Source organism: Python bivittatus, unplaced genomic scaffold, assembly GCF_059951505.1.
Source record: "Python bivittatus isolate LINGU-HERP-01145 unplaced genomic scaffold, Pbiv_v1 ctg000480_np1212, whole genome shotgun sequence".
NCBI lineage: Eukaryota > Metazoa > Chordata > Lepidosauria > Squamata > Pythonidae > Python > Python bivittatus.
This window is the reverse complement of record NW_028277075.1, coordinates 104706945-104721449: the sequence shown is the minus strand read 5'-3', so window position 1 is coordinate 104721449 and position 14505 is coordinate 104706945. Positions and strand designations below refer to the sequence as shown.

The 14505-nt window shown below is 36.4% G+C and overlaps 1 protein-coding gene across 2 annotated transcripts in view; it reads left to right on the top strand.

The window, feature by feature from the left end:
* LOC103062393 (sodium channel protein type 1 subunit alpha) overlaps positions 1 to 14505 on the top strand; it is a 63107-nt gene that overhangs the window by 33102 nt on the left and 15500 nt on the right. For both annotated transcript variants that reach the window (XM_088145189.1, XM_088145190.1), the window contains 4 exons: positions 2214 to 2331; positions 2743 to 2897; positions 4543 to 4716; positions 6349 to 6471. In XM_088145189.1, the coding sequence (XP_088001315.1) occupies positions 2214 to 2331; positions 2743 to 2897; positions 4543 to 4716; positions 6349 to 6471 (570 nt within the window). The remainder of the gene's footprint in view (positions 1 to 2213; positions 2332 to 2742; positions 2898 to 4542; positions 4717 to 6348; positions 6472 to 14505) is intronic.

Here is a 14505-nt window from a genome sequence, read left to right as displayed (position 1 = left end):
GGTTGCAAAAGAGCTTCCACTTCCCTCATTTTTAAGTGTGATATGGGAAGGGGGAAGAAATACTGTATAGCTGGTCTTTTGTGTTTGCAAGTGAGTGGGCACAATCTGATGGTTTATCCTTGGATCTGGTTGTTGCCTAATTTAGATAATCTCTCTGACTCCATGTTAAAATGTACATTGTATGTGAGCAGAAGCTCTGATACCTACCATGCTTATGGGATTCTTGACATATAGGCAATGTATTTGCAGATCCTCATTTTACTTGTATTATTGCAACAATTTTCTGAACTATCAACTTACTCAGTTTCAGTTTATCACCAGTCTTATCTCTCCTACTGCTCTGACATCCTGCTTCCTTGTAGAATGCGAACACCTCATAAGTGACACTGAGAAGTAACCAAATTGAATTGTGAATTATTTCTGTTTTTAAAATCATTAATACATGTGTAATAACTGAGACATTTCAATACTACCATCTTTTCATTTTCCAGTGCCTCCAAAGTTGCTTGAAACCAACCTGCTATTCTAGGGAACATGGTAAACTCACTATGAGCTAATCCATCTGACCAGTAAGAAAGCACACATACGAAAAAACATAATTTCCCTCTCCCTACTGCTGTTGGACTATAGAAACAAAAATCCCCTCTCCTTCACTCCATGCTAAATCTTTATCCCCTCCACCTCATTTCTATGATGAGAAGCTATGTGAGGGATGGTAGTTAGTTTTTAAAAAAAATGACCAAGCCACCTTGTCACCATCACCACTCGCATATAATTACATACCAATATCTAATTACACTATGTTAGAAATTTTACAGCCATGTGTTTCCCCCAATATTTGTAACTATGATTGTGTGCTGCTGTAGTGGCTAGAGTAGTAAATCCTCAGTAATACAGGCAACCTCCAGGAATTCCACTTCAAAATGCAGCCAGGGGTGATCCAGGTTGTTTTATTTGTTTTCAGAGTCTTGTGACTTTCTCCTTCCACAACAATTCAGACAAGGCAAGGGCTATTGGGGTAGGATGGGAGGTTGAAACTGATCAGAATTCTCCTGTTTCCCTCTGCTTTTTGGCATGAGACTGAAGGTGTGCAAAATACCAGGGCTAATTTATTTTTTTCTAATGAAGCTATCTTGAATTAGAATGGCTTGCTTCAGTCCAGGAGCTTGGAAGTAGGAACAGATATGAGTTTCCACCAAAGGGAGAACAGACAGTCCACAAACTCCAATATGACAGACTAGCTGTGCTCCCATTTCAGGAAGACCAAAAATGCAGGCTCCACTCTTGAAATCATCTGCTCTGACAGGCCCAGGGCCAATTTTGCACTAGCACCATGTTGTGTGGGTGGTTCCCTGAGTGATATCATGCAACCTATTAAAATCTATGACAAAGTATTCCATGACTTTTAATTGTGGTAGAGATCCATAATAACATGAATACTTTAAAAAAATGACTACTGCAGTGTGAGAGATCAGAATATTATTAATTTTTTTAAAAGTATGGCATACTTCGTAGTAGAAAGCCAAAACAACGAAAAGTCTTATACCACTTTATAGGGCTTTATAAAAAGCTGTGTGCTTAGATGTTGATTATTTCACAGATCTGATTGCAGCTGTATTTTCCATCTTCTGCTTCCTGTTTAATTTGATTCTTTTGTATCTAATTTCTCATCTTTATGAGAACACAAAAAAAAGAAACTCTGGATGATTGGACAGAGACAGAAAATGGTTATCTAATCAGCTATTCTTTCTTTTCATTTTCTCTTCTCTCCCACAGGCATTTATCTTCAGTTCTTTTGGGGTTACCATGAAAGTTTTCACCAGTGATCTTCCTCTCTGATTTTATTTGAACTCTGTAATTTTTGTTTCCCTTTCATATTCCACCTTTTACTTCCTTAGTCCTTAGTCCTTTCACTGGAATTAATGCAGTAACCATTCAGTCTACCACATGCTTTCCAGAAGATCTCCAGTTTGATAAGTTTCCTTCTTTCTGTGCTTCCAAATGTTCTATGTGATATTCAGTCATCATCAAATTCAGACTGCCACATTGTTCTCTTGTGACCACCTCACAGAAATGTTCCTATTTCTGGTTAATGTTTATTATTTTTCCAAAGAGACCATATAACATTTTAAAAGGACATCTAATGATGGCTGGGCTTTTTTGTATCTGTATTATTTTAGAATGTATTAACTACATTTTTTTTCCTTTAACAGAAACTCAATTCTTCTAGCTCATCTGAAGGAAGCACAGTTGATATTGGGCTCCCTGCTGAAGAGCAACCAGAGGCAGAACCTGAGGAAGCTCTTGAACCTGAAGCTTGTTTCACAGAAGGTCAGGGAAGATTAAGTATCCAACATTTTCGTTTAGTTTATTCCTAGAAGACATACATTTGAAAGGAATGCAAATCAAGTTTTGTGTGTATATAGTTTGGTGGTTAAGATGTTGGATTAGGAGCAGGGAGACCCAGGTTCTACTCTGCCCAGCCACAGAAGCTCATTAGATGACTCTAGGCCAGTCACTCTTTCTCAGCCCAGCCTACTTCACAGGCTTATTGTGAGTTAAAGTCAGAGATGAAAGCACTTCGTAGACCTCCTTAATGAAGGATAGGATATAAATCATTAAGTAGATGGAAAAATGGAAAAATCGTCATGAAAAGGCTGCAGTTCATTGTCAGTCTTAGATCAAGAAATGTAAAACATTTTTTTTCTCTTTTAAATCTTCTTAACATTTAATGCATTTTAGGTTGCGTACAAAGATTCAAGTGTTGTCAAGTTAATGTAGAAGAAGGAAGAGGAAAACAATGGTGGAATCTCAGAAAAACTTGTTTCCGGATAGTTGAACACAATTGGTTTGAAACCTTCATTGTCTTTATGATTCTTCTTAGCAGTGGTGCTTTAGTAAGTGAAAATAATAAATCTTAAAAAGAAAAGTTGAGGGGGGAGGGTTATTTTGTAAATGTAAAAATATTTGCACTTTTCTAAAACAAAACCAAATGAAATATATTTTGGAACTGGAAAAGCATTTGAATGGATAACATCCTTTATATTTGGAGGAGGGGAAGGTAAAATTTTGTGGCTAGATTAAAATAAATATTTTTGCCATTGAGGACTACACTAATGGGTAGTGCCATGGAAGGGCGTTTCTGCCATTGCACAGGTGTATTCATTTCTCACCTGAAATCAGCTATGATTATTTGCAGTTTCCAACCAAATCTGATCATGTGTAATGTAATCTGGGAGTGTTTTGAGAGCCACAAAAGTCTGATGTTATACAAAGAGATCATTCCATTATAATTTGTTCAGGGAATGGAAGTCAATCATAGTTATTGAGAGATAAAACAATTAATGAACTTCCGTGGATAGGATGTGTTTTGACCCAGCGGAATGTTCAAGTTTGTATAACAGGAAAGAAGGAGATTTCAAAAATTTGCCAATTATATTCCCCTTGTTGTCCTGAAGGGTTTCCCCTCCCTTTTTGAGTAGGTTTTGTGGGGAGAGGAAGGAGGAGGAATTACAGTATAAGACAGACCTGCAATTATAGTAGCAGATCTGCCAGTGTTGTTAACTAAGTCATTGTGAAAATCATCTTTTTATAACTTGGACCCAGGTTATTATGGGCTATTAGTCTTGAAGACTAAGTGTTACCTCCCTGACTGAGGTCAGCCTACCTCCAAATACCAGTTGCATGGGGACATGGTAGGAGAAGCGTATGTCTCCATCTCGTGCTTGTCAGCAGGCCAGACAAATCTGGTTGGTTATTTTGTTATTTTGTTTCTAATAACCAACCAGATTAGACCATCATTTTGTTTCTAAGATGGGCCTTGGCCTGATTCAGCAGGGCTATTGTTGTACTCTTAGATTACACTAGATAACACTTTGGTCTCTATGATCCTCCTATTCCAGCTTGTTGTGGTCATCTGAGGAGGTTTACCTATTGCTCCTGTGGGCTTATATCATAGGGCCTCAGGGATAAGCCTTCTCTGTAGTTATACCAAGTCTTTGATTATACTCTCTGTGATTTTAGAAGCTTAACTTTTTTGTTTTTGAAAAGGCCTTAAAAACTTGCTTGCTTGCTTGCTTGTTTGACTTATTTATTTATTTATTTATTTGATTTATATAGCCCATCTCACAATAATGACTCTGGACAGCTTACAATATTTAAAAAGCAATGTAAACAATGTAACAAGTAAAATCTTAGACTTTTACTTAATAAATAATCTTAATTCATTTTAATATTCTTGATTTTAATTTGGTGTTTTAACTTTTTATTGTCCACCTCCAAGAATATTTGGTGGTAAATGTAACAAATAATCATAAACAGTCATTATAACAGTGGATTTGGATTGCCAGAATTAGTGCATCCTACTTCTTCATAGAAAGAAATCATTTAAGTGATTTAAAAATAGCAGCCTGGAATTTATGTTATTTCCCTATATAGTTAAGACTAATTGATCTAAAACATTTGTACAAAAACGGAAGAAATATAGGGCTTGGTATTATTTTTTTAATTTAATAGAAACTAAATCTTGGGTACCATTTACAGGCATTTGAAGACATATACATAGAACAGAGGAAAACTATCAAGACCATATTGGAATATGCTGACAAGGTCTTCACTTACATATTCATTCTTGAAATGCTTCTGAAGTGGGTAGCATATGGATATCAAACATACTTTACTAATGCCTGGTGTTGGCTGGATTTCCTGATTGTTGATGTAGGTATCCCACTGTCTAAGTATTATCTATGTCCCCAAGTAGAATCTGCAGTAAAACTTCACATACAGAGTAATCTTTTTAGGATTTCAGCCAGCTAGCCAGCTACTCCGCCATGCCTTCTTCCAAGATAGTCTGTTAAAGTTCTTCTTTGGTTTCATCCACTTCCCAGGTTTTCTACTTTCTCTTCCTGAGCTGCTCTTTCAATTAGTTTATGGTTTCTACCCCAGTCCTGCTATTTGGATGGTATTGTTTGGACTACATAACAATCTACACTCAGACAGAATACATTTTCTATTACTATGTAGGGTATTTTTTATTAAGCTCTTTTTAAAAATTGCCACAACTTGTTCCCTTTTTAACACTTTATGTTGTTGTTCACTTTGATCAATACTCCTTTGGAAAACATGATTTCCATATAGTGTTTGGCACTCTCAGGATAGCAGAGTCAATGATCAGAAAAATGGAATCCCTCCAAACAAGTTATGAGAATAGTCAGAGCCTATGTAACATTTCCCTAGAAGCCCTACTCAAGCATTCTGAATCCACAAGTCCTGCAAGGAATCCAGGGTCATTTGGGTGATGGGCAGGGCCACGGCTTAACCAATGGAGTCACATTAGCACTCCAGTGTATATAATGCCCAAACTGGGGTATTGAAAGGCTAAAAAATGATCCTGGGATGCTATTTCTTTGCTATTTTATGTCAGTAAAATAGCACCTGAGTATTTTAAATACATAATGTCCTACCATAGTGTTAATGCTAAGAGTCCCCTCAGATTTCAGGAATTCAGATCAAAGCATTCCACGTGCCCTTTTCAATTTATGAAGAATAAGCATGGCCTTGTTGACAATAGAATCTATAACAAGTTAAACATAAATTAATGGCAGGGGTAGAATTCAATGCTCTTTTTGTGGAAGTTGAAGGAATCAGTTTCCCCTCTCCCATTGTTCCCTGCTTCCTACAATGCCTGTTTTTAAGAGAGATCATTTTATATCAAATGTTGGAAGGGTAAGGTGCTTGAAGGAGGAAATTAAAATCATCATTTCCACTTCATCATCAAGGCATGTTCTATCAGTGGAAGTAGCATACTGGAATTTTGTTGAATACTTACTAGTAGTGCATATTTAATTGCAAATAAAGATTTGCCAGATTTTAAACGTACTTATTTATTTATCATTTATTTGTTTAAAAAATTACTTAGCCTGCTTTACTTCATTAAAGTAATCCCAAATAAAATGTTATTGCCATGCTGGCAGTGTAGCACAAGTGTGTTGTTACCGAGCTTCTGCTAATTGGAGTACACATACTAAACCATAATGTGTGAACTCAACTGTTGCAGTTTGCTAACAATGCATTATTGGCTTAATAGCTTATATGAACCCAGTCATAGATTATTTAATACATCTTAATTTAAAAAATATATAGTTTAGCAAACTGCACTAGCAACCTATTTCTCACATCCCACATACCCGAGTACAAAGCTGATGCTGAAGGATCTCAGGTTCATGGAAGAACCTGATTATCTTTTGGACAGCCCTTGTTTTATAGTTCCTCCAGACTGCACATTGCTAAAAATGCTACAGCTTTAAATACAAAAGGATGATTTTATTCATCATTTTTTCACCCCCACAGGTATCTTTGGTTAGTTTAACAGCAAATGCGCTGGGTTATTCAGAGCTTGGTGCCATTAAATCCCTTCGGACACTGAGAGCATTGAGACCTTTAAGAGCCTTGTCAAGATTTGAAGGGATGAGGGTAAGACAAAATGAGAAGAAGCTTGATCATATATAAAATGCATGCCTAAGTCTAATGAACGTTCCATGCATGTCCTGTGGAGAATGATCAATCCATGCAAAAGTGCCGCCCTTTCATACAATTGCAAATTTATCGGTAGTAAATAAGCAAAAGATTTCATTAGCTAAATATAAGCCTTTTTTAATGCTACGTATTAGCCAGGTTTATATTACTTTACTTTCTAGCCAATTTGAGGAGTTTGATCTTAAATATATTTAAGCAGATTCGCTAATAGGAACTTTAAAAGTTAGCCAATTTGGTTTGACTTCTCCTGAATATTTTTATTTCATGAACATGGTTTATGCCACGCAACTGTTTAAAACAGTATGCTGTTCTCAAAAAATCAAAGTATTGAAATTAATAGGAAAAAAAACTGTTCTCATCAAAATTAATGGAAACACACACAGGCTACATTTAGGCTTTCATTCAGCTCGTCACATTTGACTATCATCCGTTCTCCCAATAAGATCGTGTCTCAGTTTCTTTACACTGAACTATTTAAATATTAGTTGCATTCAAAAGTAATTATTAATTGTGCTATACGGAGATATTTTTATAATCTTTAAATGTATATGATCTCATTAATTGGATTAAACCTGTTAAATGGCTAATTAACCAAACAATTCAATTGATTCTTTTTTTCCCACACTAGCTAATAATTCTCAATAAAATAATTCCAGCATTATCTACACAAATCATGCATTATTATTCGGTTGCTTTCTGGGTAAGTCAGGATCCTGTCTTAATTCCTATCTCAGAAGAGATTCTTATGCTTTATCCCTGTTTTCTTGTCTTAAAGTTAGCAGTTGAATTTGTGACTGTACTGAAATCAGTAGTGAAACTCAAAATATTTCTGTTGAAAATATGAATTTACCCTCTTCATACAACCTGATTCAAACTGCATGTTGTTCAAACGTTATTTTTAGAGAATGTTTTTGCCACTTCATGGAAACATAAGAGGAAACAGCTTTTGAATAATGATAAAAGAACCTGTGTAGTGAAATGAACAGCTAATAATATGCTGTCTAAATAGTACTTAGATTAAAAAATTAAAACAAAAAAACACCAATACATGAAATGAGATTCAGATAATTGGAGCTCATTTCCTCAAATTGTATCCATCAGGTTGCATATCTTTTCTTCAAAATTTCTAAAAAGAAATATTGTAAATTGAAACTGACTCGATACATGAATTTCAGGTGCATCTAACCACCCCTTAATTTCAACAAATCCCTTTAAACAAGAAATTCATGAATTGAGAAGTCAGCAGTGGAATAGGGTAAGAGCTGGTCAATTCCTGTAGTGTTCACGAACATTCATTCAGTTTTCAACTGACTGTTTGGTTTATCCATGTTCATACTTCTTTTTCTTTACTATTCATGAACATTCTTGCAAATATGTTTTTGTTGACACAATTGTTTGGGAAACTGTTGTGCTTTGTACTCCTTCCTAAATAATCTTCAGGAACGGCAGTGATGCTTAATGTTCATGTAATACGTGTACAAGAATATAGCAATATGAAAAATTACTTTAATACATATCTGGTTCATAAGATAGGACGTAAGAATGCATTTGGTTTCATCTTTACATTCAGAAACAATTTTGCTAGTTAATGCTTTCTAGAAGGAAAGGAGGTGTCATATGTACACAATGGTATCAGTTATTCACCATTTTCTGTGGGTCTTCCTCACTTAAAAGGTTCCTCTCATTGAGTCAAGGTGCAAAAAGGAATAAAATTTGATTCTAATGATATCATTGCAGCCAAAACTAATGAGATATAAATCAGGGATGAAGTCTGCAAAGAATTTACCAAGTCCAGAGCACTTGGCCAAAATTTAGAAAGAATACACATTCACAGAAATCAGTGTATCTGTTAATGAATGATTCGTGAACAGGAAACAAATTCATATAAACTACTGAAACACTTAACTGACCAGCTCTCTGCGGAGTCACTGATAGCTACTACATACCTTTCCCCAGCAGCTTTATTCTGAAGGGAACAAGGGAAGAATGGGCTGGTGGTGGAGAAATAATTCATGCAAATCATTAATACCTCTTTGCTCTCTTCAAGGGGAGCAGTGGTTCAATGACATACATCACAGAATTGGGGTTCGACTATTATCTATGCGGCAACAGATTGTGGAGTGAGAACATCTTTAGATATTAGGTACTAGCAGTTTTCTATTTTGGGGAAAACACGAACTCACAAGTTCTGCTGGTCTTTTACTCCTAGAATGCATCAAAATACTTTTTTTTTTCTGCAATGCAGCATACAGTCTGGTGCTGAATGTGGGCTTGGGGAGCTCTGATGCCATGATAATTCAAGAGCCAGATAAATCTGGAAGCCCCATCAGACTTGAGTTGCACTTACATACTAAGCAAATTTACAGCTTCAAATTCAGGAGATGTCTTATTATTTGGAAGATAAAACACAGCAATGAAAATTGTTAAGAAACTGTAAGAAGTGTAAGATTCTGAAGGAGCCCTTATAAAGAAGGCTATAAGGAAAATGCTTGTAGATAGATTTTGAGATAAGTGGCATTCAAATGAAAGTGAAATCTAGCATCAATATTATTCTATAAATTATGTTTTTAAAAGTATTTTGTTTCTTTTAATTAATTGGCAGAATGGGTGATAAAGAATTTTAAACAATCTTTTCCATATGATTTAAATTTTTATTTTGAGTTGTTCCCAAGTATCAGGTTCTAGTTTTCACATATTTGCATACTTACATTTAAATGTGGGACTTTAAAATTAACATTATATAATTTCTCTGTTCAAAAATTGGTAAAAATTATTTCTACGCAGAAGACAACCCCAAGGCCTAAGGACAATGTAAGTCTGTGACATATGACTAAGTTCTTTTAATATTTATAAAATACCTGTTCATAGACAAAAGAAAAAAAATCACTAAAATACAATATTTTAAAAATTCATATCTGTTTTGTTATTTTATAATTATTCTAATATATTTAAAAGTAAATTTAAACCACTGTAACTCCACATAGGTGCTGGAAGGCAAAGTAAATAGCTACTTTTTTATGGATTAAATCTGCTATAGATTAAGAGTATTCTAATCTCAATGCCAAATGAGATTTGGATATGCATATTGCTTTCTATTTATCATTCTTAATATTTACTGTAATATAAAGTTCTTGCTGTAGTTCAAGTATGTTAATGTTAACATAGAAAAATCAGTATCAATATCCATTGCTTTGCTAAATTGAGAGGATTGATTTTTTTATAGCAATAAAGCATGTTTTTATGTGTAAACTCACTGGAAGAGAGCATGTTATGCCGTGCTTGATACCTTTCTCTTAGATCAATAAAGCAGAAAAGGTTTTTTAAAAAAATTAATCCACCTTGCAGTTTTAGTTTTGCATGTCTTACGCACATTTCTGGCTGATTGCTTTAAAGTTTATCATATTTCAAATTTCCAGTCCAGCTTCTGAGACAGTAATATTAAAAAGAAATTTGTACCCTGAATATTATCTATACAATTTTATGTAATTCTGCAGATATACTAAAACACACTTTACATTGATGAAGCAATGACTAATTGGCAATTAACAATATCACAAATGTTTAGTGTTTACAGGCCCAATTATTAAGTATTTATTTTTTATGAACGAGACATACTATTAATTTTTCTCAACAATTGTTTTTCCATTACTTGTTTTATACTGTATAAAGACAAGAAAGAGGAGAAACACAATTAGGATGTTAAAATCTATGAAAGACAGAGATGTCCTTCCATATACAGAAGACATTTTCTGCTTTGGTAGGATTGTTTCATACCTAACATTAGAGTGTTGTATAAAAAAAGCAAAATCAGACCTGGTTCACATTTCAGACTGAGGTGATGTTTGGTGGTTTGGTTTTAGCTTTATATAATATGAACTCAGCCAAAAGTCATGGCTAATGCTTTAGCATATTTGGTGAACCCAGTAGGTCATGGTTTATTCAGTAAACCATGGTAAAGCTATATTATTTATTGAAATTTATTGGCCACCCAACTCTAGTGGACACTGGGCAGAGTACAAAATTTAAAAAAACATTAAAAACAGCAAAAAACATTAAATCAATATTAAATCAACAGGCTATAGTTTTGTGTGAAATGTGGCCCTATTAACCATGGTAATGTGTTAGTAGATGTACAAATATATATAGGACATAAATCCTTCTGTATTTAGTAGACACAGCAAATGTACACAAAACTGCAACTCAATCCAGTGTGCCATTTCCTTTGTGTAAATATTAGCCCAAGCAGAAATATGGGAAATGTTGCATATTCATAACTGTTGCAAGGAAGAGACGTATGCCAATCAATAACAATTTTTTTTTCCTCAGACTCACTTTTATGTTAGCCTGATTTAGTGATAGTACAAAGCACTTTTGCTCTCTATCTCTTCCTTCTATTGAAAGACTATACTCTGGGAAATCTTTATAACTTTTGTACCTTTTTCATATTTGATTTCCTAGAGACAAATTCCCTCAAAAATTTCATGCAAGTAAAAAGTATTTTTAAAAAATGAATGTCTTGCACTGAAATTGCAAACAAATTATAATTACAGTAACATTAACAGCAACAGTAATAATTCACAAGCCCCATTGAAAGTAATGGGATATTAATATCAGTGGATCTTGTTAATCATTGCTAAATCAAGTCCCGTAATTTTCAGTGGTCTAAGTGGAGATTCAGACATTGTACTTTTTCAGGCAATAAGGTTGCAGTCTTAACACAATGTACTAGGAGAAAACCTTGATGAATTCAGCAGTGCTTACTTATATAGTCTACATGAATATATACACAATATATAAAACATTAACACCTATGGGGTTTTTTTTCTTTTTTAGTCATGTTTTGTTAGTCACTTATGAAACAATGAGCATTTAAACATATGCAAAGGCCAAAGAAATCTCAAATGCAAAGTTTAAAGTTTAACCAGTTCTACTACAGTATCTCATTTTGAAAGTACTGGCTCCTTGTGAGGAAAAGATGCAGTACCATCAGCAAATCACAGAGTCTTAAAATTCCTGATTACCAAAAATACGTACATGAAAGTAATTCCCTTAATGTTCTAGTACAATTTACTCAAATCATCGACTGGTTCCATTCTTTTGCAGTAGTCCAATTGTCATGCCATCAGTCTGCCCCATCTGATTTCTCAGTACAAACCTCCAATAATAGTGATTTGACCTTAGTTCTTCTCCAGTCTGTTTGTTTGTTTGTTTACTAAACTTGCATTTGCCACAATCTAACAACTCTCAGCAGCTTGCAGAGTGTACAATATAACAGCTGTTATAATATCCACAGTACACATAAAAACAAAAAATTACACCATAAAAGCTCCCAACGAAAAAAGAAAAGCAAAAGCAAAAAGTAAAATCTGAAAGATGGCACAGGGCTTAAGTTAAGAGAATGCCCTCCAGAATCTTTCTGTTTTCTGTAGTTTCCTAAAAGGCAGCAGGGAGAGGGGAGTCTGATCTCCATAGAGAGGTCATTCCAGAGCAATGGTGCTGCCACAAAAAAGCAGCCTTGGCTTTCTCAGCTCTCCAAATGTGGGACTGCAAGCAACTGCTCCCTGAAAGATCTAAGTCAGTGTTTCTCAACCTTGGCAACTTTAAGATGTGTGGACTTCAACTCCCAGGATTCCCTAGCAATTGGCAGCCAATGTAGGACCCACAAATAGGTGTTAGGTGTTCTGAACACAGGCGCCAGTTAGTATGCATTTTCTTCAGTTTTTGAGTAGCCTTTAAGGGTAGCCTGAGGTAAAGACCCTTGCAGCAGCTGAATCAGGTGGTCATGATGTCATGAGTTACTGTAACTAGGTCTTCCTGCAAAAGGTAGGGTCACAGTTGGTGTACTGACTGAAGCTGGGCATAAGACCCTCTAGCCACAGCCACTAGAAGGGCCCAAAATTGTGAACGTGTTCCTGTGTAAATAGTGTCTTATCTAGAGATAACAGGGAATCCTAGTGCACAAAACAGTAACTCTGACTTGGGTGCACCTTCAGTCTGTTCTCTCCCATCCAGCTCTTTGGTCTCCAGGTACCAGGTAGGACATCTCTCTTACAGCCTGGAGCAGCGATGTAAGCATCCTGAATCATCAGATGACTTCACCAGTGCCTTCATATCACTGTTAAAAAGCAAGAGAAAGAGAAATGATTCCTATAGCACCCCACATATCCTATAGCACCCCACATATCAGAGGCCATTGAACTGACCTCTCATCCACCCAGTGAGGAAGGACAGGAGCAACTGCAAAACAATGCCTCCGATCCCCAACCTCTGTGGGCAATCCAGTAAGGTGCCATAACTGATGGTATCAAAACATACCCAGAGGTCCAAAAAAGATGAGAGATGCATTATCCCCATCCAAGTTCTGACATAGGTCATCCAAGAGAGACCAATGCTGACTCTGTACCATACCTGGACCTGGATCCTGACTAAAAAGGTCCAAATAATCTGCTTCTTTTAGGAACAACCTTCCCTAAAAAGCAGAGCTGGTCATTCTAAATAAGATTACTGGATGACAGCCGCCAATGCAATAAGAGAGCAGAAGTAGGCGCATTTGACCTCTCTTATTGCCATGGTATGGGCCCAAATATAAGTGTGTAACTGTGCTCAGTCAGATTCACGTCTTGTCTCCAGGCATTGTTTCTGGTGCTTCACTTCCCAGAAGGTCTCAGAAAATGAAGGTACCAATTGAGATTGACCACCAGGAAAAGGTTGTTTGGGGATTATACTTTCCAGCACTCAGTGCACTTCCTGCCACCATTTGGCAACAATCATTGGATAAAATTGCCTACCAAACAGCTAGGGACTCTCCAAAGCCATTTAGAAACCAGTTGGTCTCATTAGGCATCTACAGTGGATCAGGATGTGACTTGACCATGGCAGTGGGGTGATAGAAATCCACTCCCTCTCCTGATCACCAACCATTTGCTCAGAGACAAAAGTAATGTCCAAAGAGGGACCACCCACATGAGTCTGGCCTGAGAATACTTGAAACATGCCCACCATGGAAGAGATGAACTCCTGAGCTTTATTGGAGCTGGTCCCCAAGGTAGGTAGGTTGAACTCTCCCAATACCAAGAGGTGGAGGTTCTCTACCACTAGCCCAGAGGCCAGTTCCAGCAGCTCAGGAAAGGATTGGTTAGTACACCAACGGGATTGCAAGCTTGTCTCTAAGCCTAACCTGATATATAGGCACTCACACTGCATTCAAAAACAGGGTCCCTGACCACTAGTAAGGTGTCCTTAACAGAGGCATCTTCCCCAACCCCCCAGCCCTGATGTCAAGGTTGCTGAAGGACCCATCTCTGACAAGGCAACATTATCCCCCTCACTCAGCCAGGTTTTGGTAATGCATGTTGGGTCTGTAATTATTAACTGGGTTTTATGCAAGTTAGTTTAGATAATTGCTACTTCATCTAAACCTGCACACCCTAATCTTTTGGAACTGGTGGGCATGAAATGGGTATTCTCCCACAATGGCAACCACAGTGGGCCTATTGCACCACCTCCCATCCCCCACTCACCCCCATTTATCAGATGACAACATGGTGAGGCTGCTCTTTCTCATCTCCGCTACCTAGGATGCTCTCTACCACCTCAGCTCATCACAATTTGGGATGATGCCAGTGAATATTATATACAGTATAAGAACATTCTTATGTTCCCATTGTTTTCTGTCTGACAGTAATAACTTTTCCTTAGATGAAATTCTTCAGATGTGAGGATTGTCCTCATATAAATCTTAAAGGGTTAAAAGGCATTTGCATTATAGAATGGCTTAGAAATTTTGCTAATGTGTAAATTTCCAATCAACTATGAAACCCATTGGGATGCTAGAGTTGAAAAGTACGTGGTTTAAAGGCTGGGTTTCATTATTGAGTTGACCATGACCCTTTCTTTTCCTCTCAAGGTAAACAGGACCAGCCTTGAAGGCTAAAAATAGAGGCTCCTTCTGTATTTGTATGAGTAGGACCC